At 46.3% G+C, this 26,335-nt stretch overlaps 1 protein-coding gene across 11 annotated transcripts in view; it reads right to left on the minus strand.

Annotated features, from left to right (window-relative positions):
• Positions 1-25,977, minus strand: part of LOC110504360 (plasma membrane calcium-transporting ATPase 2) — a 209,781-nt gene extending 183,804 nt beyond the window's left edge. For 2 of the 11 annotated variants that reach the window (XM_036950970.1, XM_036950969.1), the window contains exon 1: positions 24,948-25,974. In XM_036950970.1, coding sequence (XP_036806865.1) covers positions 24,948-25,152 — 205 coding nt within the window. In that variant the 5' untranslated portion in view covers positions 25,153-25,974. Of the gene's footprint in view, positions 1-24,947 lie in introns of all 11 variants that reach the window. The other 9 variants (XM_036950963.1, XM_036950962.1, XM_036950966.1 and 6 more) reach the window with 6 other exon arrangements.
• Positions 25,978-26,335: the final 358 nt, after the last annotated feature.

Genomic DNA, 26,335 nt, shown 5'->3' on the forward strand with positions numbered 1-26,335 from the left:
TGCAGCTCTATCTGTTGGTGAAGTCATGCAGCTCTATCTGTTGGTGAAGTCATGCAGCTCTATCTGTTGGTGAAGTCATGCAGCTCTATCTGTTGGTGAAGTCATGCTGCTCTATCCGTTGGTGAAGTCATGCAGCTCTATCCGTTGGTGAAGTCATGCAGCTCTATCTGTTGGTGAAGTCATTTAATGTCGAGCTAAATGTAAAAAATATAAATACATCAGAGGTTTAAAAAGGAAAGAAACATAAAATATTTTCAGTTCCAACCTCTGACACACACACACACACTACACACACTACATACGCTACACACACACACACACACACACTACATACGGCCACACACACACACACACTACACACACTACATACGCTACACACACACACTACACACACTACATACGCCCACACACACACACTACACACACTACACACACTACATACGCTACACACACACACTACACACACTACACACACTACATACGCTACACACACACACTACACACACTACACACACTACATACACTACACACACACACTACACACACTACACACACTACACACACACACTACATACGCCCACACACACACATAACAGGCGTACACATGCATACTGACGCCGCATACACACACACGCATTTACACTCACCTCCTGCTACTGTCTATTGTCTGTCCTGTTGCCTTGTCACTTTACCCCTATCTATATTTACATAGCTCCCTCAAGTACGTCGTAGCCCTGTACGGTACTGGTGCTCCATGTATTTAGAGACATGTTACTACATTGTACCCCTGTGGCTCAGCACTGGTACTTCCTGTATATAGTCATGTTATTACCTGGTACTTCCTGTATATAGCCATGTTATTACCTCCCTGTATATAGCCATGTTATTACCTGGTACTTCCTGTATATAGCCATGTTATTACCTCCCTGCATATAACCATGTTATTACCTCCCTGTATATAGCAATGTTATTACCTGGTACTTCCTGTATATAGCCATGTTATTAGCTCCCTGTACATAACCATGTTATTACCTCCCTGTATATAGTCAGGTTATTACCTGGTACTCCCTGTATATAGCCATGTTATTACCTCCCTGTACATAACCATGTTATTACCTCCCTGTATATAGCCATGTTATTACCTGGTACTTCTTGTATATAACCACGTTATTACCTGGTACTTCCTGTATATAATCATGATACTCCCTGTATATAGCCATGTTATTACCTGGTACTCCCTGTATATAACCATGTTATTACCTGGTACTTCCTGTATATAGCCATGTTATTACCTGGTACTCCCTGTATATAGCCATGTTATTACCTGGTACTCCCTGTATATAACCATGTTATTACCTCCCTGTGTATAGCCATGTTATTACATCCCTGTATATAACCATGTTATTACCTGATACTCCCTGTATATAACCATGTTATTACCTGATACTCCCTGTATATAGCCATGTTATTACCTGGTACTTCCTGTATATAACCATGTTATTACCTCCCTGTGTATAGCCATGTTATTACCTCCCTGTATATAACCATGTTATTACCTGGTACTTCCTGTATATAACCATGTTATTACCTCCCTGTACATAACCATGTTATTACCTGGTACTCCCTGTATATAACCATGTTATTACCTGGTACTCCCTGTATACAGCCATGTTATTACCTGGTACTCCCTGTATATAACCATGTTATTACCTGGTACTCCCTGTATACAGCCATGTTATTACCTGGTACTCCCTGTATATAACCATGTTATTACCTGGTACTCCCTGTATATAGCCATGTTATTACCTGGTACTTCCTGTATATAACCATGTTATTACCTGGTACTCCCTGTATATAGCCATGTTATTACCTGGTACTCCCTGTATATAGCCATGTTATTACCTGGTACTTCCTGTACATAGCCATGTTATTACCTGGTACTTCCTGTACATAGCCATGTTATTAGCTGGTACTTCCTGTACATAACCATGTTATTACCTGGTACTTCCTGTATATAACCATGTTATTACCTGGTACTCCCTGTATATAGCCATGTTATTACCTGGTACTCCCTGTATATAGCCATGTTATTACCTGGTACTCCCTGTATATAACCATGTTATTACCTCCCTGTATATAGCCATGTTATTACCTCCCTGTATATAGCGATGTTATTACCTGGTACTTCCTGTATATAGCGATGTTATTACCTGGTACTTCCTGTATAGAGCCATGTTATTACCTGGTACTCCCTGTATATAACTATGTTATTACCTGGTACCCCTGTATATAGCCATGTTATTACCTGGTACTCCCTGTATATAGCCATGTTATTACCTGGTACTCCCTGTATATAGCCATGTTATTACCTGGTACTCCCTGTATATAGCCATGTTATTACCTGGTACTTCCTGTATATAACCATGTTATTACCTGGTACTCCCTGTATATAACCATGTTATTTATTACCTGGTGCCCCTGTATATAGCCATGTTATTACCTGGTACTCCCTGTATACAGCCATGTTATTACCTGGTACTCCCTGTATATAACCATGTTATTACCTGGTACTCCCTGTATATAGCCATGTTATTACCTGGTACTCCCTGTATATAACCATGTTATTACCTGGTACTTCCTGTATAGAGCCATGTTATTAGCTGGTACTTCCTGTACATAGCCATGTTATTACCTGGTACTTCCTGTACATAGCCATGTTATTAGCTGGTACTTCCTGTACATAACCATGTTAATACCTGGTACTTCCTGTATAGAGCCATGTTATTACCTGATACTTCCTGTACATAGCCATGTTATTACCTGGTACTTCCTGTATATAGCCATGTTATTTTTACTCGTTATTGTTATTCACTGTGTATTTATTCCTCACTATTTCGGAACCCTATTTCCGTCACGAACCCTTTCACTGATAGTAAGGGAAGGGCCAGTCAGGAACCCTTTCACTGATAGTAAGGGAAGGGCCTGTCAGGAACCCTTTCACTGATAGTAAGGGAAGGGCCTGTCAGGAACCCTTTCACTGATAGTAAGGGAAGGGCCAGTCAGGAACCCTTTCACTGATAGTAAGGGAAGGGCCAGTCAGGAACCCTTTCACTGATAGTAAGGGAAGGGCCAGTCAGGAACCCTTTCACTGATAGTAAGGGAAGGGCCTGTCAGGAACCCTTTCACTGATAGTAAGGGAAGGGCCAGTCAGGAACCCTTTCACTGATAGTAAGGGAAGGGCCTGTCAGGAACCCTTTCACTGATAGTAAGGGAAGGGCCAGTCAGGAACCCTTTCACTGATAGTAAGGGAAGGGCCTGTCAGGAACCCTTTCACTGATAGTAAGGGAAGGGCCAGTCAGGAACCCTTTCACTGATAGTAAGGGAAGGGCCTGTCAGGAACCCTTTTCACTGATAGTCTACACCGATTGTTTACCAAGCATGTGGTAAAATGTATTTAATTGTATCATACTCCCCTTCTCCTCTCCCGTCTCTCCCCTTCTCCTCTCCCGTCTCTCCCCTTCTCCCCTCCCATCTCTCCCCTTCCCCTCTCCTCTCCCGTCTCTCCCCTCCCGTCTCTCCCCTTCTCCTCTCCTCTCCCGTCTCTCCCCTTCTCCTCTCCCGTCTCTCCCCTTCTCCTCTCCCGTCTCTCCCCTCCTGTCTCTCCCCTTCTCCTCTCCTCTCCCGTCTCTCCCCTCCTGTCTCTCCCCTTCTCCTCTCCTCTCCCGTCTCTCCCCTTCTCCTCTCCCGTCTCTCCCCTTCTCCTCTCCCCTCCGTCTCTCCCCTTCTATCCTCTCCCGTCTCTCCCCTTCTCCTCTCCTCTCCCGTCTCTCCCCTTCTCCTCTCCTCTCCCATCTCTCCCCTTCTCCTCTCCTCTCCCATCTCTCCCCTTCTCCTCTCCTCTCCTCTCCCATCTCTCCCCTTCTCCTCTCCTCTCCCGTCTCTCCCCTTCTCCTCTCCCCTCCGTCTCTCCCCTTCTATCCTCTCCCGTCTCTCCCCTTCTCCTCTCCTCTCCCGTCTCTCCCCTTCTCCTCTCCTCTCCCATCTCTCCCCTTCTCCTCTCCTCTCCCATCTCTCCCCTTCTCCTCTCCTCTCCTCTCCCATCTCTCCCCTTCTCCTCTCCTCTCCCATCTCTCCCCTTCTCCTCTCCTCTCCTCTCCCATCTCTCCCCTTCTCCTCTCCTCTCCCGTCTCTCCCCTTCTCCTCTCCTCTCCCGTCTCTCCCCTTCTCCTCTCCTCTCCCGTCTCTCCCCTTCTCCTCTCCCGTCTCTCCCCTTCTCCTCTCCTCTCCCGTCTCTCCCCTTCTCCTCTCCTCTCCCGTCTCTCCCCTTCTCCTCTCCTCTCCCGTCTCTCCCCTTCTCCTCTCCTCTCCCGTCTCTCCCCTTCTCCTCTCCTCTCCCGTCTCTCCCCTTCTCCTCTCCTCTCCCGTCTCTCCCCTTCCCCTTCTCCTCTCCCATCTTCCCCTTCTCCTCTCCTCTCCCGTCTCTCCCCTCCGTCTCTCCCCTTCTCCTCTCCCGTCTCTCCCCTTCTCCGCTCCTCTCCCGTCTCTCCCCTTCTCCTCTCTCATCTTTCCCCTTCTCCTCTCCTCTCCCATCTTTCCCCTTCTCCTCTCCCGTCTCTCCCGTCTCTCCCCTTCTCCTCTCCCGTCTCTCCCCTTCTCCTCTCCCGTCTCTCCCCTTCTCCTCTCCTCTCCCGTCTCTCCCCTCCTCTCCCGTCTCTCCCCTTCTCCTCTCCCGTCTCTCCCCTTCTCCTCTCCTCTCCCGTCTCTCCCCTCCTCTCCCGTCTCTCCCCTTCTCCTCTCCCGTCTCTCCCCTTCTCCTCTCCTCTCCCGTCTCTCCCCTCCTCTCCCGTCTCTCCCCTTCTCCTCTCCCGTCTCTCCCCTTCTCCTCTCTTCTCCCGTCTCTGCCCTTCTCCTCTCCCGTCTCTCCCCTTCTCCTCTCCTCTCCCGTCTCTCCCCTCCTCTCCCGTCTCTCCCCTTCTCCTCTCCCGTCTCTCCCCTTCTCCTCTCCCATCTCTCCCCTTCTCCTCTCCTCTCCCGTCTCTCCCCTCCTCTCCCGTCTCTCCCCTTCTCCTCTCCTCTCCCGTCTCTCCCGTCTCTCCCCTTCTCCTCTCCCATCTCTCCCCTTCTCCTCTCTTCTCCCGTCTCTGCCCTTCTAATCTCCCGTCTCTCCCCTTCTCCTCTCCTCTCCCGTCTCTCCCCTCCTCTCCCGTCTCTCCCCTTCTCCTCTCCCGTCTCTCCCCTTCTCCTCTGCTCTCCTTTCCTGTCCCCCCTCCCCTCTCCAGTTCTCCACTACACAGCAGACATCATCCCTGCTGTTAACTCAGCCAGGCAGCTTCTTAGACGTCTGTACTGTAGTCGTGACTGTAATTGGCGGCTGAGATCCACCCAGCGCCAGCTCAGACCTGCTCACCACACTGCACATACATCACAGGGAGACGGAAGGCGATGAATCAGCTGTCATACTTCACACTGAGCCTTCCACCTGTCAACGCCTACAAAACACTCTGTGGCACCACACTGTCAACGCCTACAAAACACTCTGAGGCACCACACTGTCAACGCCTACAAAACACTCTGTCCACCACACTGTCAACGCCTACAAAACACTCTGTGGCACCACACTGTCAACGCCTACCAAACACTCTGTGGCACCACACTGTCAACGCCTACAAAACACTCTGTGGCACCACACTGTCAACGCCTACAAAACACTCTGTGGCACCACACTGTCAACGCCTACAAAACACTCTGTGGCACCACACTGTCAACGCCTACAAAACACTCTGTGGCACCACACTGTCAACGCCTACAAAACACTCTGTGGCACCACACTGTCAACGCCTACAAAACACTCTGTGGCACTACACTGTCAACGCCTACAAAACACTCTGTGGCACCACACTGTCTACGCCTACAAAACACTCTGTGCCACCACACTGTCAACGCCTACAAAACACTCTGTGGCACCACACTGTCAACGCCTACAAAACACTCTGTGCCACCACACTGTCAACGCCTACAAAACACTCTGTGCCACCACACTGTCAACGCCTACAAAACACTCTGTGCCACCACACTGTCAACGCCTACAAAACACTCTGTGCCACCACACTGTCCACCACACTCTATGCCACCACACTGTCAACGCCTACAAAACACTCTGTGCCACCACACTGTCAACGCCTACAAAACACTGTGGCACCACACTGTCAACGCCTACAAAACACTCTGTGCCACCACACTGTCAACGCCTACAAAACACTCTGTGCCACCACACTGTCAACGCCTACAAAACACTCTGTGCCACCACACTGTCAACGCCTACAAAACACTCTGTGCCACCACACTGTCCACCACACTCTATGCCACCACACTGTCAACGCCTACAAAACACTCTGTGGCACCACACTGTCCACCACACTGTCAACGCCTACAAAACACTCTGTGCCACCACACTGTCAACGCCTACAAAACACTCTGTGCCACCACACTGTCAACGCCTACAAAACACTCTGTGGCACCACACTGTCAACGCCTACAAAACACTGTGGCACCACACTGTCAACGCCTACAAAACACTCTGTCCACCACACTGTCAACGCCTACAAAACACTGTGGCACCACACTGTCAACGCCTACAAAACACTCTGTCCACCACACTGTCAACGCCTACAAAACACTGTGGCACCACACTGTCAACGCCTACAAAACACTGTGGCACCACACTGTCAACGCCTACAAAACACTCTGTCCACCACACTGTCAACGCCTACAAAACACTGTGGCACCACACTGTCAACGCCTACAAAACACTCTGAGGCACCACACTGTCAACGCCTACAAAACACTCTGTCCACCACACTGTCAACGCCTACAAAACACTCTGTGGCACCACACTGTCAACGCCTACCAAACACTCTGTGGCACCACACTGTCAACGCCTACAAAACACTCTGTGGCACCACACTGTCAACGCCTACAAAACACTCTGTGGCACCACACTGTCAACGCCTACAAAACACTCTGTGGCACCACACTGTCAACGCCTACAAAACACTCTGTGGCACCACACTGTCAACGCCTACAAAACACTCTGTGGCACCACACTGTCAACGCCTACAAAACACTCTGTGGCACTACACTGTCAACGCCTACAAAACACTCTGTGGCACCACACTGTCTACGCCTACAAAACACTCTGTGCCACCACACTGTCAACGCCTACAAAACACTCTGTGGCACCACACTGTCAACGCCTACAAAACACTCTGTGCCACCACACTGTCAACGCCTACAAAACACTCTGTGCCACCACACTGTCAACGCCTACAAAACACTCTGTGCCACCACACTGTCAACGCCTACAAAACACTCTGTGCCACCACACTGTCCACCACACTCTATGCCACCACACTGTCAACGCCTACAAAACACTCTGTGCCACCACACTGTCAACGCCTACAAAACACTGTGGCACCACACTGTCAACGCCTACAAAACACTCTGTGCCACCACACTGTCAACGCCTACAAAACACGCTGTGCCACCACACTGTCAACGCCTACAAAACACTCTGTGCCACCACACTGTCAACGCCTACAAAACACTCTGTGCCACCACACTGTCCACCACACTCTATGCCACCACACTGTCAACGCCTACAAAACACTCTGTGGCACCACACTGTCCACCACACTGTCAACGCCTACAAAACACTCTGTGCCACCACACTGTCAACGCCTACAAAACACTCTGTGCCACCACACTGTCAACGCCTACAAAACACTCTGTGGCACCACACTTTCAACGCCTAAAAAACACTGTGGCACCACACTGTCAACGCCTACAAAACACTCTGTCCACCACACTGTCAACGCCTACAAAACACTGTGGCACCACACTGTCAACGCCTACAAAACACTCTGTCCACCACACTGTCAACGCCTACAAAACACTGTGGCACCACACTGTCAACGCCTACAAAACACTGTGGCACCACACTGTCAACGCCTACAAAACACTCTGTCCACCACACTGTCAACGCCTACAAAACACTGTGGCACCACACTGTCAACGCCTACAAAACACTCTATGCCACCACACTGTCAACGCCTACAAAACACTCTATGCCACCACACTGTGTTCGTCTCTCTCTCTCTCTCTCTCTCTCTCTCTCTCTCTCTCTCTCTCTCTCTCTCTCTCTCTCTCTCTCTCTCTCGACTGAGATGTAGGGTTCTAGGCTGGGATGTAGGGCTCTAGGCTGGGATGTAGGGCTCTAGGCTGGGATGTAGGGTTCTAGGCTGGGATGTAGGGCTCTAGGCTGGGATGTAGGGCTCTAGGCTGGGATGTAGGGCTCTAGGCTGGGATGTAGGGTTCTAGGCTGGGATGTAGGGCTCTAGGCTGGGATGTAGGGCTCTAGGCTGGGATGTAGGGCTCTAGGCTGGGATGTAGGGTTCTAGGCTGGGATGTAGGGTTCTAGGCTGGGATGTAGGGTTCTAGGCTGGGATGTAATGTTCTAAGCTGGGATGTAGGGTTCTAGGCTGGAACGTACAACACAGTCTAAAGGAAATTGTCTGTTTATTGTAGGATGTGTTCTCCGGTGAGATGTAGAAGGCCATCAACCAGAAATAGAAAAGGAGAGCAGAGGAGGGAGGGATGGAGGGACAGAGAGACAGAGAGGAGGTGTGAAGAGACAGAGAGACAGAGCGAGGGAGGGAGGGAGGGATGGATGGAGAAAGGGAGAGACAGTGAGAGGGAGGGATGGAGAGAGGGAGAGAAAGAGAGAGAGGGAGGGAGAGACAGGGAGAGAGAGGGAGGTGTGAAGAGACGGAGGGAGGGAGGGAGGTGTGAAGAGACAGGATGACAGACGGTGGGGGAACAGAGGAGGAAATGAGACAGGGAGGGAGGGAGGGAGGGAGGAAATGAGACAGGGAGGGAGGGAGACAGGGAGGGAGACAGGGAGGGAGACAGGGAGACAGGGAGGGAGACAGGGAGGGAGACAGGGAGGGAGACAGGGAGGGAGACAGGGAGGGAGACAGGGAGGGAGACAGGGAGGGAGGGAGGGAGGGAGGGAGGGAGGGAGGGAGGGAGGGAGGGTGCGAGGGAGACAGGGAGGGAGACAGGGAGGGAGGGAGGGAGGGAGACAGGGAGGGAGACAGGGAGGGAGGGAGGGAGACAGGGAGGGAGACAGGGAGGGAGACAGGGAGGGAGGGAGGGAGGGAGGGAGGGAGGGAGGGAGGGAGGGAGGGAGGGAGGGAGGGAGGGAGGGAGGGAGGGAGGGAGGGAGGGAGGAGAATAGACACAGTAATAGCAAAGAAACAGACTTCCACTGAGGACACTGAGGACACTGAGGACACTGAGGACACTGAGGACACTGCCCACATCATCGTCAAACTGTAGAACTTTTAGCAGCCAATGAAGCCCTTCTATTGTCTTGTCTTCTCACTGACACCCCCACAACAAACTGATTACCTCTAGTGATGACGGCCTAGGAACGATGGGTTAACTGCCTTGTTCAGGGGCAGAACGACAGATTTGTACCTTGTCAGCTCGGGGATTCAATCTTGCAACCTTACGTTTAACTAGTCCAACGCTCAAACCACCTACCCCTCATTGCACTCCACGAGGAGCCTGCCTGTTACGTGAATGCAGTAAGAAGCCAAGGTAAGTTGCTAGCTAGCATTAAACTTATCTTATAAAAAACAATCAATCAATCATAATTACTAGTTAACTACACTTGGTTGATGATATTACTAGTTTATCTAGCGTGTCCTGCGTTGCATATAATCGATGCGGTGCGTATCGTTGCTCCAATGTGTACCTAACCATGAACATCAATGCCTTTCTTAAAATCATTACACAGAAGTATATATTTTTAAACCTGCATATTTAACTAAAAGAAATCCAGGTTAGCAGGCAATATTAACCAGGTGAAATTGTGTCACTTCTCTTGCGTTTCATTGCACGCAGAGTCAGGGTATATGTAACAGTTTGGGCTGCCTGGCTCATTTCGAACGAATTTGCCAGGAATTTACGTAATTATGACATAACATTGAAAGTTGTGTGTAACAGGAATATTTAGACTTGGGGTTGCCATGCGTTAGATAGAATACGGAACGGTTCCGTATTTCACTGAAAGAATAAACATTTTGTTTTCGGGATGATCGTTTCTGGATTCGACCATATTAATGACCTAAGGCTCGTATTTCTGTGTGTTATTATGTTATAATTAAGTCTATGAATTGATAGAGCAGTCTGACTGAGTGGTGGTAGGCACCAGCAGGCTCATAAGCAATCATTCAAACAGCACATTACTGCGTTTTGCCAGCAGCTCTTCGCTGTGCTTCAAGCATTGAGCTGTTTATGACTTCAAGCTTATCAACTCCCGAGATTAGGCTGGTGTAACCGATGTGAAATGGCTAGCTAGTTAGCGGGGTGCGCGCTAATAGCTTTTCAAACGCCACTCGCTCTAAGACTTGGAGTAGTTGTTCCCCTTGCTCTGCATGGGTAACGCTGCTTCGAGGGTTGCTGTTGTCGATGTGTTCCTGGTTCGAGCCCAGGTAGGAGAGGGACGGAAGCTATACTGTTACACTGGCAATACTAAAGTGCCTATAAGAACATCCAATGGTCAAAGGTATATGAAACACAAATCGTATAGAGAGAAATAGTCCTGTAATTCCTATAATAACTACAACCTAAAACTTCTTACCTGGGAATATTGAAGACTCATGTTAAAAGGAACCACCAGCTTTCATATGTTCTCATGTTCTGAGCAAGGAACTTAAACGTTAGCTTTCTTACATGGCACATATTGCACTTTTACTTTCTTCTCCAACACTTTGTTTTTGCATTATTTAAACCAAATTGAACGTGTTTCATTATTTATTTGAGGCTAAATTGATTTTAATTATGTATTATATTAAGTTAAAATAAGTGTTCATTCAGTATTGTTGTAATTGTCATTATTACAAAAAAGTGTTTTTTTATTTTTTATTATTTTATTATTATTACAACAAAAAAAATGTTTTATTGGTATCAGCTTTTTTTGGTCCTCCAATAATCGATATCGGTATCGGCATTGAAAAATCATAATCGGTCGACCTCTAGTAGAACATAGTTCTCTGGTGTATTTGTTAAAATAAGATGAATCAGAGTTGACTTTGAAGGGTCTTTAAGGTTGGGCCATGTAAACTTAGTCACCAGCTGGGTCAGATCATTACACATGTCTTTTAGGTGTCTGAAGCCTGAATTTCCCCAACAGTAATTTAGGTCACCCAGGATAATAACTTCTGATTTAATAAAACAAGACAACAAACTGGTTAACTAGAGAGGACAGTAGACCTCTATAACAGTTATGGATAAAAAAAATTAAAAAATCCCCAGACAAAGGCATAAAGATATACAATTTTGGGCAAGGGAAATAGATTTCAGTAATGAGACTGAAAAATAAGTCCCGGATTTTCGATTACTATGTTACGTGGAGTCTATGAGACCAGTCTGAAGCACTATGATGGTTATACAGTATACAGCATGTGGTTATCTTAAGTGGGACAGGTGTGGTGCTACACTCTTAGATAAAAAAAGGTGCTATCTAGAACCTAAAAGGGTTCATGTCCTCATAGGAAAAGCCTTTAAAGAACCCTTTTTTTGTTCCAGGTAAAACCCTTCTTAGGTTTCATATAGATCCCTTTCCAAAGATAGTTCCAGGTAAAACCCTTCTTAGGTTCCATATAGATCCCTTTCCAAAGATAGTTCCAGGTAGAACCCTTCTTAGGTTCCATATAGATCCCTTTCCAAAGATAGTTCCAGGTAGAATCCTTTTAGAACCAAAAGGGTTCTATCTGAAACCAAAAATGGTTATCCTATGGGGACAGCCGGAGAACACTTTTGAAACCCTTTTTCTAAGTGGTGGGGTGAACTGGGCCGGGGTGGGGTGAACTGGGCCGGGGTGGGGTGAGCTGGGCCGGGGTGGGGTGAGCTGGGCTGGGGTGAACTGGGGTGAACTGGGGTGGGGTGAGCTGGGCTGGGGTGGGGTGAGCTGGGCTGGGGTGAACTGGGGTGGGGTGAGCTGGGCTGGGGTGAACTGGGCTGGGGTGGGGTGAGCTGGGGTGAACTGGGGTGTGGTGAGCTGAGCTGGGGTGAGCTGAGCTGGGGTGAACTGGGGTGGGGTGAGCTGGGCTGGGGTGAGCTGAGCTGGGGTGAACTGGGGTGGGGTGGGCTGGAATGAGCTGGGGTGGGGTGAGCTGGGCTGGGATGAACTGGGCTGGGGTGGGTGGAGTGGGGTGGAGGTGGGGGTGGAGGGGTGGGGTGGCCTGGAGGGCAGACCTACTAGGTCTCAGTATTAAGGGATACACTAGAAAAAGCAGTCAGGACCCAATTGAGACCAAGCATGTTGACAGATTGGTTTACATGTCAGGAGAATAACCCAGATCATATTTCTGTGGTCACAACATATGGCTTAATGGAATTACATCACCACCACATACAGGGCCCGCTAACCACAAACACAAAAACACAAACATACGCATAACCACACCGGTAGAGTAGCTGAGAGCTGGAGGACGTGACAACATGCTATATAGCATCTATCACCGGTAGAGTAGCTGAGAGCTGGAGGACGTGACAACATGCTATATAGCATCTATCACCGGTAGAGTAGCTGAGAGCTGGAGGACGTGACAACATGCTATATAGCATCTATCACCGGTAGAGTAGCTGAGAGCTGGAGGACGTGACAACATGCTATATAGCATCTATCACCGGTAGAGTTGCTGAGAGCTAGAGGACGTGACAACATGCTATATAGCATCTATCACCGGTAGAGTAGCTGAGAGCTGGAGGACGTGACAACATGCTATATAGCATCTATCACCGGTAGAGTAGCTGAGAGCTGGAGGACGTGACAACATGCTATATAGCATCTATCACCGGTAGAGTAGCTGAGAGCTGGAGGACGTGACAACATGCTATATAGCATTTATCACCGGTAGAGTAGCTGAGAGCTGGAGGACGTGACAACATGCTATGTAGCATCTATCACTGGTGGAGTAGCTGAGAGCTGGAGGACGTGACAACATGCTATATAGCATCTATCACCGGTAGAGTAGCTGAGAGCTGGATGACGTGACAACATGCTATATAGCATCTATCACTGGTAGAGTAGCTGAGAGCTGGATGACAGGGCAACATGCTATATAGCATCTATCACTGGTAGAGTAGCTGAGAGCTGGATGACAGGACAACATGCTATATAGCATCTATCACCGGTAGAGTAGCTGAGAGCTGGATGACAGGACAACATGCTATATAGCATCTATCACCGGTAGAGTAGCTGAGAGCTGGAGGACGTGACAACATGCTATATAGCATCTATCACCGGTAGAGTAGCTGAGAGCTGGAGGACGTGACAACATGCTATATAGCATCTATCACTGGTAGAGTAGCTGAGAGCTGGAGGACGTGACAACATGCTATATAGCATCTATCACCGGTAGAGTTGCTGAGAGCTAGAGGACGTGACAACATGCTATATAGCATCTATCACCGGTAGAGTAGCTGAGAGCTGGATGACAGGGCAACATGCTATATAGCATCTATCACCGGTAGAGTAGCTGAGAGCTGGAGGACGTGACAACATGCTATATAGCATCTATCACCGGTAGAGTAGCTGAGAGCTGGAGGACGTGACAACATGCTATATAGCATCTATCACCGGTAGAGTAGCTGAGAGCTGGAGGACGTGACAACATGCTATATAGCGGTAGAGTTGATGAGAGCTGGATGACAGGACAACATACTCTAGTATGACAGGATGACGCTGACAGAGAAGGGCAACATCTTACTACTTCCAACCCAACTTTGATATATAGTGACTTTCATTATATTTACAATTACTTTTTTGGGGGATCGGACGACAGCGTCTGGGGAACTGGAAAGGTGGAGAAGATACGTTTTTATCATAAATAACAAGTGATGTGCTGCTTCCTATTTGAAGGAAATCTCTAGATGTTGCTCACCATATATAGAATACCTCATGGTAAACTGTAGACTCTTTAATCTACCTGATGTAGAATACCTCATGGTAAACTGTAGACCTCTACCTGATATAGAATACCTCCTGGTAAACTGTAGACCTCTACCTGATATAGAATACCTCATGGTAAACTGTAGACCTCTACCTGATATAGAATACCTCCTGGTAAACTGTAGACCTCTACCTGATATAGAATACCTCATGGTAAACTGTAGACCTCTACCTGATATAGAATACCTCATGGTAAACTGTAGACCTCTACCTGATATAGAATACCTCATGGTAAACTGTAGACCTCTACCTGATATAGAATACCTCATGGTAAACTGTAGACCTCTACCTGGCATAGAATACCTCATGGTAAACTGTAGACCTCTACCTGATATAGAATACCTCATGGTAAACTGTAGACTCTTTAATCTGCCTGATATAGAATACCTCATGGTAAACTGTAGACCTCTACCTGATATAGAATACCTCCTGGTAAACTGTAGACCTCTACCTGGCATAGAATACCTCATGGTAAACTGTAGACCTCTACCTGATATAGAATACCTCATGGTAAACTGTAGACCTCTACCTGATATAGAATACCTCATGGTAAACTGTAGACTCTTTAATCTGCCTGATATAGAATACCTCATGGTAAACTGTAGACCTCTACCTGATATAGAATACCTCCTGGTAAACTGTAGACCTCTACCTGGCATAGAATACCTCATGGTAAACTGTAGACCTCTACCTGATATAGAATACCTCATGGTAAACTGTAGACCTCTACCTGATATAGAATACCTCATGGTAAACTGTAGACTCTTTAATCTGCCTGATATAGAATACCTCATGGTAAACTGTAGACCTCTACCTGGCATAGAATACCTCATGGTAAACTGTAGACCTCTACCTGGCATAGAATACCTCATGGTAAACTGTAGATCTCTACCTGATATAGAATACCTCCTGGTAAACTGTAGACCTCTACCTGGCATAGAATACCTCATGGTAAACTGTAGACCTCTACCTGATATAGAATACCTCATGGTAAACTGTAGACTCTTTAATCTGCCTGATATAGAATACCTCATGGTAAACTGTAGACCTCTACCTGATATAGAATACCTCCTGGTAAACTGTAGACCTCTACCTGGCATAGAATACCTCATGGTAAACTGTAGACCTCTACCTGATATAGAATACCTCCTGGTAAACTGTAGACCTCTACCTGGCATAGAATACCTCATGGTAAACTGTAGACCTCTACCTGCCATAGAATACCTCATGGTAAACTGTAGACCTCTACCTGGCATAGAATACCTCATGGTAAACTGTAGACCTCTACCTGATATAGAATACCTCATGGTAAACTGTAGACCTCTACCTGATATAGAATACCTCATGGTAAACTGTAGACTCTTTAATCTACCTGATATAGAATACCTCATGGTGAATTGTAGACCTCTACCTGATATAGAATACCTCATGGTAAACTGTAGACCTCTACCTGATATAGAATACCTCATGGTAAACTGTAGACCTCTACCTGGCATAGAATACCTCATGGTAAACTGTAGACCTCTACCTGATATAGAATACCTCCTGGTAAACTGTAGACCTCTACCTGGCCTAGAATACCTCATGGTAAACTGTAGACCTCTACCTGGCATAGAATACCTCATGGTAAACTGTAGACCTCTACCTGATATAGAATACCTCATGGTAAACTGTAGACCTCTACCTGGCATAGAATACCTCATGGTAAACTGTAGACCTCTACCTGATATAGAATACCTCATGGTAAACTGTAGACCTCTACCTGATATAGAATACCTCATGGTAAACTGTAGATCTCTACCTGATGTAGAATACCTCATGGTAAACTGTAGACCTCTACCTGATATAGAATACCTCATGGTAAACTGTAGACCTCTACCTGATATAGAATACCTCATGGTAAACTGTAGACTCTTTAATCTGCCTGATATAGAATACCTCATGGTAAACTGTAGACCTCTACCTGATATAGAATACCTCCTGGTAAACTGTAGACCTCTACCTGGCATAGAATACCTCATGGTAAACTGTAGACCTCTACCTGATATAGAATACCTCATGGTAAACTGTAGACCTCTACCTGATATAGAATACCTCATGGTAAACTGTAGACTCTTTAATCTGCCTGATATAGAATACCTCATGGTAAACTGTAGACCTCTACCTGGCATAGAATACCTCATGGTAAACTGTAGACCTCTACCTGATATAGAATACCTCATGGTAAACTGTAGACTCTTTAATCTGCCTGATATAGAATACCTCATGGTAAACTGTAGACCTCTACCTGATATAGAATACCTCCTGGTAAACTGTAGACCTCTACCTGGCATAGAATACCTCATGGTAAACTGTAGACCTCTACCTGATATAGAATACCTCCTGGTAAACTGTAGACCTCTACCTGGCATAGAATACCTCATGGTAAACTGTAGACCTCTACCTGCCATAGAATACCTCATGGTAAACTGTAGACCTCTACCTGGCATAGAATACCTCATGGTAAACTGTAGACCTCTACCTGATATAGAATACCTCATGGTAAACTGTAGACCTCTACCTGATATAGAATACCTCATGGTAAACTGTAGACCTCTACCTGGCATAGAATACCTCATGGTAAACTGTAGACCTCTACCTGGCATAGAATACCTCATGGTAAACTGTAGACCTCTACCTGGCATAGAATACCTCATGGTAAACTGTAGACCTCTACCTGGCATAGAATACCTCATGGTAAACTGTAGACTCTTTAATCTACCTGATATAGAATACCTCATGGTGAATTGTAGACCTCTACCTGGCATAGAATACCTCATGGTAAACTGTAGACCTCTACCTGATATAGAATACCTCATGGTAAACTGTAGACCTCTACCTGATATAGAATACCTCATGGTAAACTGTAGACCTCTACCTGGCATAGAATACCTCATGGTAAACTGTAGACCTCTACCTGATATAGAATACCTCCTGGTAAACTGTAGACCTCTACCTGGCATAGAATACCTCATGGTAAACTGTAGACCTCTACCTGGCATAGAATACCTCATGGTAAAATGTAGACCTCTACCTGATATAGAATACCTCATGGTAAACTGTAGACCTCTACCTGGCATAGAATACCTCATGGTAAACTGTAGACCTCTACCTGATATAGAATACCTCCTGGTAAACTGTAGACCTCTACCTGGCATAGAATACCTCATGGTAAACTGTAGACCTCTACCTGGCATAGAATACCTCATGGTAAAATGTAGACCTCTACCTGATATAGAATACCTCATGGTAAACTGTAGACCTCTACCTGGCATAGAATACCTCATGGTAAACTGTAGACCTCTACCTGATATAGAATACCTCATGGTAAACTGTAGACCTCTACCTGATATAGAATACCTCATGGTAAACTGTAGATCTCTACCTGATATAGAATACCTCATGGTAAACTGTAGACCTCTACCTGGCATAGAATACCTCATGGTAAACTGTAGACCTCTACCTGGCATAGAATACCTCATGGTAAACTGTAGACCTCTACCTGATATAGAATACCTCATGGTAAACTGTAGACCTCTACCTGATATAGAATACCTCATGGTAAACTGTAGACCTCTACCTGATATAGAATACCTCATGGTAAACTGTAGACCTCTACCTGGCATAGAATACCTCATGGTAAACTGTAGACCTCTACCTGATATAGAATACCTCCTGGTAAACTGTAGACCTCTACCTGGCATAGAATACCTCATGGTAAACTGTAGACCTCTACCTGGCATAGAATACCTCATGGTAAACTGTAGACCTCTACCTGATATAGAATACCTCATGGTAAACTGTAGACCTCTACCTGGCATAGAATACCTCATGGTAAACTGTAGACCTCTACCTGATATAGAATACCTCATGGTAAACTGTAGACCTCTACCTGATATAGAATACCTCATGGTAAACTGTAGATCTCTACCTGATATAGAATACCTCATGGTAAACTGTAGACCTCTACCTGGCATAGAATACCTCATGGTAAACTGTAGACCTCTACCTGGCATAGAATACCTCATGGTAAACTGTAGACCTCTACCTGATATAGAATACCTCATGGTAAACTGTAGACCTCTACCTGATATAGAATACCTCATGGTAAACTGTAGACCTCTACCTGATATAGAATACCTCATGGTAAACTGTAGATCTCTACCTGATGTAGAATACCTCATGGTAAACTGTAGACCTCTACCTGATATAGAATACCTCATGGTAAACTGTAGACCTCTACCTGATATAGAATACCTCATGGTAAACTGTAGACTCTTTAATCTGCCTGATATAGAATACCTCATGGTAAACTGTAGACCTCTACCTGATATAGAATACCTCCTGGTAAACTGTAGACCTCTACCTGGCATAGAATACCTCATGGTAAACTGTAGACCTCTACCTGATATAGAATACCTCATGGTAAACTGTAGACCTCTACCTGATATAGAATACCTCATGGTAAACTGTAGACTCTTTAATCTGCCTGATATAGAATACCTCATGGTAAACTGTAGACCTCTACCTGGCATAGAATACCTCATGGTAAACTGTAGACCTCTACCTGATATAGAATACCTCATGGTAAACTGTAGACTCTTTAATCTGCCTGATATAGAATACCTCATGGTAAACTGTAGACCTCTACCTGATATAGAATACCTCCTGGTAAACTGTAGACCTCTACCTGGCATAGAATACCTCATGGTAAACTGTAGACCTCTACCTGATATAGAATACCTCCTGGTAAACTGTAGACCTCTACCTGGCATAGAATACCTCATGGTAAACTGTAGACCTCTACCTGCCATAGAATACCTCATGGTAAACTGTAGACCTCTACCTGGCATAGAATACCTCATGGTAAACTGTAGACCTCTACCTGATATAGAATACCTCATGGTAAACTGTAGACCTCTACCTGATATAGAATACCTCATGGTAAACTGTAGACCTCTACCTGGCATAGAATACCTCATGGTAAACTGTAGACCTCTACCTGGCATAGAATACCTCATGGTAAACTGTAGACCTCTACCTGGCATAGAATACCTCATGGTAAACTGTAGACCTCTACCTGGCATAGAATACCTCATGGTAAACTGTAGACTCTTTAATCTACCTGATATAGAATACCTCATGGTGAATTGTAGACCTCTACCTGATATAGAATACCTCATGGTAAACTGTAGACCTCTACCTGATATAGAATACCTCATGGTAAACTGTAGACCTCTACCTGGCATAGAATACCTCATGGTAAACTGTAGACCTCTACCTGATATAGAATACCTCCTGGTAAACTGTAGACCTCTACCTGGCATAGAATACCTCATGGTAAACTGTAGACCTCTACCTGGCATAGAATACCTCATGGTAAACTGTAGACCTCTACCTGATATAGAATACCTCATGGTAAACTGTAGACCTCTACCTGGCATAGAATACCTCATGGTAAACTGTAGACCTCTACCTGATATAGAATACCTCATGGTAAACTGTAGACCTCTACCTGATATAGAATACCTCATGGTAAACTGTAGATCTCTACCTGATATAGAATACCTCATGGTAAACTGTAGACCTCTACCTGGCATAGAATACCTCATGGTAAACTGTAGACCTCTACCTGGCATAGAATACCTCATGGTAAACTGTAGACCTCTACCTGATATAGAATACCTCATGGTAAACTGTAGACCTCTACCTGGCATAGAATACCTCATGGTAAACTGTAGACCTCTACCTGGCATAGAATACCTCATGGTAAACTGTAGACCTCTACCTGATATAGAATACCTCATGGTAAACTGTAGACCTCTACCTGATATAGAATACCTCATGGTAAACTGTAGACCTCTACCTGGCATAGAATACCTCATGGTAAACTGTAGACCTCTACCTGGCATAGAATACCTCATGGTAAACTGTAGACCTCTACCTGATATAGAATACCTCATGGTAAACTGTAGACCTCTACCTGGCATAGAATACCTCATGGTAAACTGTAGACCTCTACCTGGCATAGAATACCTCATGGTAAACTGTAGACCTCTACCTGATATAGAATACCTCATGGTAAACTGTAGACCTCTACCTGGCATAGAATACCTCATGGTAAACTGTAGACCTCTACCTGATATAGAATACCTCATGGTAAACTGTAGACCTCTACCTGATATAGAATACCTCATGGTAAACTGTAGACCTCTACCTGATATAGAATACCTCATGGTAACTGTAGACCTCTACCTGGCATAGAATACCTCATGGTAAACTGTAGACCCTGTTATCTACCAAGAGGGTTCTCATCTGTAATTATCACGGATGTCTACATTCCTCCCACAAGCCAACACCACTCTGGCACTCAACGAACTGTATGGAGCCATAAACAAAAACGAAACCGCTCACCCAGAGGCAGCGTTTCTGGTGGGTTGAGACTTTCACCCTGTGAGACATAAAACCGTCCTACCTCACTTCCTGTCTCCTGCGCCACTAGGGGAGCTAAAACTCTACACCACTTTTATTCTACCCACAAGGCACTGCTTCGTTCTCCCTTAGGCAAATCTGACCATGACTACATTATTCTGCTTCCTAATTACAAACAAAAGCTCCAACAGGAAGTACCAGTGATGCGTTCAATATGGAAGTGGTCAGACGAAGCAGACGCAAGGCTACACGTTTTGCTAGTATGTTCCGGGATTCATCCCATAACAGTGAGAAGTTCCCCATAACCGTCACGCGCTTCGTCAATAAGTGCATAGACGATGTCGTCCCCACAGCGACTATAAGAACGTATCCAAACCAAAAACCATAGATTACAGGCAACAGATGTGCTGAGCTAAAGTCTACAGACATCGACGCGTACAAGCAATCCCACTACGACCCCAAACAAGACATCAAACCCCTCAAAAGGACAATATAGGAGGAAGGTGTAATTCTATTACATCGGCTACTACACTAGTCGTATGTGGCAGGGCTTGCAGACGGATCACGGATTACAAGGGGGAACCACGAGATGCTCCAGAACCAGCTAAATACCTTTTGTGCTTCAAGGAATATTACACTGTGCCTTACGTGAAAGCCCCTGTTTTTCCAGATGACTGTGTGATCTCGACTCTCCGTGGCCGATATGAGCAAAACGTTTAAACAGGTTAACAGTTAGCAGGTGTCTTCACAGACATTTTCAATCTCTCCTTGCCCCAGTCTGTAATCCCAACGTTATTCAAGACATTGTTCCTGTTCCCAAGAGTACCAAAGATAACCTGACTAAATTATTATCGCCCTGAAGCACTCAAATATGTAATGATGAAGTGCTTTAAAAGGCTGGTCATGGCACTAATCAACACCATCATCCCAGGCCCACTCTAATTGGCAAAACAACTCAATATATCCACAGATGATGCAATCTCACTCCCAACTCCCACCTGGACAAGAGGGGAAGTAACTACGTGAGAATGCTGTTCATTGACTACAGCTCAGCGTTCAACACTATAGTCCTCTCCAAGCTCATCACTAAGTTAAGGACCCTGGGACTAAAAACACCTCCCTCTGCAACTGGATTTCCTGATTGGCCAGCCCCAGGTGGTAAGGGTAGGCAACAACAACTCCACAATGCTGACCCTCAACAAGGGGCTCCTCAGGAGTGTGTGCTTAGTCCCCTCCTCTACTGCCTACGTAAATACAACCCATATTTCTGTTCTTACTTACATTTCAGTCATTTAGCAGAGGCTTTTATCCAGAGTGCCTGACAGTAGTGTGCAGACACATTTTCTGTACTTTTCCATACTGGTTCCCCGTGGGAATTGAACACACAACCCTAGCATTACAAACACCATGCTATACCACCTGCGTCACATGATTACAACACTGTTTATTGCCATAACATGATATTTGAAATGTCTCTATTCCTTTGAAACGTTTGTGAGTGTAATGTTCACTGTTCATTTCTGATAGATAATAATAAAAAGTGAAATAAACTATTTCACTTGCTTTGGCAATGTGTGGGGGGCGGCAGCGTAGCCTAGTGGTTAGAGTGTAGTAACAGAAAGGTTGCCAGTTCAAATCCCTGAGGTGACAAGGTACAAATCTGTCGTTCTGCCCCTGAATAGGCAGTTAACCCATGTTCCTAGGCCGTCATTCAAAATAAGAATTTGTTCTTAATTAACCGACTTGCCTCGTTAAATAAAGGTAAAATATATTTTTTTAACATATGTTTCCCGTGCCAATAAAGTCCTTTGAATTTAATTTAGAGAGACGGAGAGAGAGAGGAAGTGGCTGGCTCTGGAAATGTCTAACGAAAGCAATGTCCCTGCACACTAACAGGGGGCAAAGTTGCCTGGCCACCCAGACTCCTTGCTCACTAACAGGGGGCAAAGTTGCCTGGCCACCCAGACTCCTTGCTCACTAACAGGGGGCAAAGTTGCCTGGCCACCCAGACTCCTTGCTCACTAACAGGGGGCAAAGTTGCCTGGCCACCCAGACTCCTTGCTCACTAACAGGGGGCAAAGTTGCCTGGCCACCCAGACTCCTTGCTACGGCCAAACGTTATGCTACACCGACAGACATTAGTTTCTTCTCTCCTCGATGAGTCTGGATCTGATCCGTCCCTTATGATTTCTAGACCGTCTGATTGGTCCCAGAAACCGTGGTGTTTGGCCAAGAGCCAGAACACACTTGGGTATAGCAGTGTTTTTGAAAATCCGGCATTGGCTTTGATACTCTGATTGGTTAGAGATCATCCAAATCACTGATGACTTTGTTTTGTACAACAACCCTCTTTTTGACGTCACCACAAACGACTTTGACGAGTATCAGACTGCAGAACGTAGCGAACATGCAGCAGAGGGACAATTCAGTTTGATTCGTCAGGCAAGGGGCTAACCACAGCACGGAGGCCGTCAGGCAAGGGGCTAACCACAGCACGGAGGCCGTCAGGCAAGGGTTTAACCACAGCACGGAGGCCGTCAGGCAAGGGGCTAACCACAGCACAGCACATAAGTCGTCAGGCAAGGAGTTAACCACAGCACGGAGGTCGTCAGGCAAGGGGTTAACCACAGCACAGCACGGAGGTCGTCAGGCAAGGGGTTAACCACAGCACGGAGGTCGTCAGGCAAGGGGTTAACCACAGCGCAGAGGTCATCAGGCAAGGGGCTAACCACAGCACGGAGGCCGTCAGGCAAGGGGCTAACCACAGCACAGCATGGAGGTCGTCAGGCAAGGGGTTAACCACAGCACGGAGGTCGTCAGGCAAGGGGTTAACCACAGCGCAGAGGTCATCAGGCAAGGGGCTAACCACAGCGCAGAGGTCATCAGGCAAGGGGCTAACCACAGCATGGAGGTCGTCAGGCAAGGGGCTAACCACAGCACGGAGGTCGTCAGGCAAGGGGTTAACCACAGCATGGAGGTTGTCAGGCAAGGGGCTAACCACAGCACGGAGGTCGTCAGGCAAGGGGTTAACCACAGCGCAGAGGTCATCAGGCAAGTGGTTAACCACAGCAGGGAGGCCGTCAGGCAAGGGGCTAACCACAGCACGGAGGTCGTCAGGCAAGGGTCTAACCACAGCACGGAGGTCGTCAGGCAAGGAGCTAACCACAGCACAGCACGGAGGCATTTCATAACTGTCATTCAAATGTGTGTTTTAAGTGCTCATGGTGTCGTACACATCATGTGGGTGTGCCAGTAGTGGATGGATATGCTGTACTGTGTTTTAAGACATGTTTATATAACAGTATCTTTAGGCTTTTCAAACGCTCTTCTGGGATCTGTGCTTCTAGTTACAGAAATGATATACTCGATATAACATTGCTTATGCTGTCCAGTGTTTTAGGACTACACTACTTCAGCACACAACCAGTTTTTCAGTCCTTGTTGAAATGACTTAGTGGCTGAGGGCTTTTGTACTCATAGACATAGCGTTTTTATCATAGACATAGCGTTTTAATCATAGACATAGTGTTTTAATCGCAGACATAGCGTTTTAATCGCAGACATAGCGTTTTAATCGTAGCTATAGCGTTTTATTCGTAGACCTAGCGTTTTAATCGTAGACATAGCATTTTAATCGTGGACATAGCGTTTTAATCGTAGACATAGCGTTTTAATCGTAGACATAGCGTTTTAATTGTAGACATAGCGTTTTAATCGTAGACATAGCGTTTTAATCGTAGACATAGCGTTTTAATCGTAGACATAGCGTTTTAATCGTAGACAGCGTTTTAATCATAGACATAGCGTTTTAATCATAGACATAGCGTTTTAATCGTAGACATAGCGTTTTATTCGTAGACCTAGCGTTTTAATCGTAGACATAGCATTTTAATCGTAGACATAGCATTTTAATCGCAGACATAGCGTTTTAATCGTAGACATAGCGTTTTATTCGTAGACATAGCGTTTTAATCGTAGACCTAGCATTTTAATCGTAGACCTAGCGTTTTAATCGTAGACATAGCGTTTTAATCGTAGACATAGCGTTTTATTCGTAGACATAGCGTTTTAATCGTAGACCTAGCGTTTTATTCGTAGACATAGCGTTTTAATCGTAGACATAGCGTTTTAATCGTAGACATAGCGTTTTAATCGTAGACCTAGCGTTTTAATCGTAGACATTGTGTGAGTGACCTAATTCTAACTCATACATGTCATGCACTGCATCATATGGGAATATCATATTCTCCAGTGTTATAAAACACCTCTTTAACACTTGCTGGGTTTGACACCCCCCCCACCCACACACACAGCCATTAAAAACACACACAGCCATTAAAACACACACACATAGAGTGAGAGAGCCCGGAGGCCGGTGTGAAGTCGTGTGACTCACCTTCTGTGGGTGATGTTCTGAGCCGTTGACAGAGCCCGTCCATGTCCCCGTACTCCTCCTGGATCTTAACCACCGCCTCGCTGCCTCTCAGCTCCATGAGGTCGCGCAGCTCCATGACCGAGACCCCAAAGCCCCCCTCGTGGTTACTGCTGACATCGTTTCCTTGGTTCTTAGCGTAATAATCACTGTTCGTCAGGTCCCCCATGGTGACTTGACTAGCTGCTCAGTATCTTGACGCAGAAACAAAACTCAATGAGTCGTGTAGGTTGAGAGAAAAAGAGAGATTCTTAAAATGAAGAAAGGGAAAGAGAAAGCGAGAGAGAGAGAGGGAGAGAGAGGGATGAATGACACTGGAATGTGCCCGGTGATACCGGAGAAACCCAGACGATAGATCTCTAGGTCAGAGAGAAAGAGCCGTGATGCTGCAGCAGGACAGAGGGCGAAACATCTAAATCCTTGGTTTGAGATGCAGACAGTTCCCTAAGTGAGCGACGTGGAGAAAATACCGTATAACCACACAACCATCCAGGAGAACACTAAGAGAAGCAAGTTAGACCAGCGAGAGGAGCAGAGGACCGTCCACAAGATAATAACATCCCTTCTGTTCTCAGTGCGCTTATTTTCATGGCAGCAATCAAGGAGCCGCTCCAGAGGTTATGTTCCCATTCTGCAGCTTCTAGCTTCTCTTCTGTCTCTGGCTGCAGACTGTCTACATGGTGGTCCACTCCATTAGTCCTTCTGAGAGAGAGAGAGAGAGAGAGAGAGAGAGAGAGAGAGAGTGCGGAGAGGGGGAGAAAGGGTGAGAAGGAGAGAGAGAGAAGGTGAGAAAGCGGCTGGGCGGTAGCTCGGTGAGTCTATATCAGCGACTGTGGTAAAGAGCAGAACAGAGCGACCATACCGGTGATGAATGAGGAGAGTAAGAGCCCAGGCTGTGTGTGCTGCTGAGCCGCATTGTGTGTGTGAGAGAGAGGACAGAGCGGAGGGGGGAGGCTGCCACTGCAGTAGGAGCAGTGAGTGATTGAGCGAGCGAGGGAGGTACTGAGCGCTCTGACGCCAGCACACACCACAGCAGAAGGGCTCAGCTACAGAGCAGAGAGAGAACAGAAGGGTTTATAGCTGCAGAGAGAGAGCAGAAGGGTTTATAGCTACAGAGCAGAGAGAGAACAGAAGGGTTTATAGCTGCAGAGAGAGAGCAGAAGGGTTTATAGCTACAGAGCAGAGAGAGAACAGAAGGGTTTATAGCTACAGAGCAGAGAGAGAACAGAAGGGTTTATAGCTACAGAGCAGAGAGAGAACAGAAGGGTTTATAGCTACAGAGAAGAGAGAGAACAGAAGGGTTTATAGCTACAGAGCAGAGAGAGTACAGAAGGGTTTATAGCTACAGAGCA

Source organism: Oncorhynchus mykiss, chromosome 17 (genome assembly GCF_013265735.2).
Source record: "Oncorhynchus mykiss isolate Arlee chromosome 17, USDA_OmykA_1.1, whole genome shotgun sequence".
NCBI classification, from domain to species: domain Eukaryota; kingdom Metazoa; phylum Chordata; class Actinopteri; order Salmoniformes; family Salmonidae; genus Oncorhynchus; species Oncorhynchus mykiss.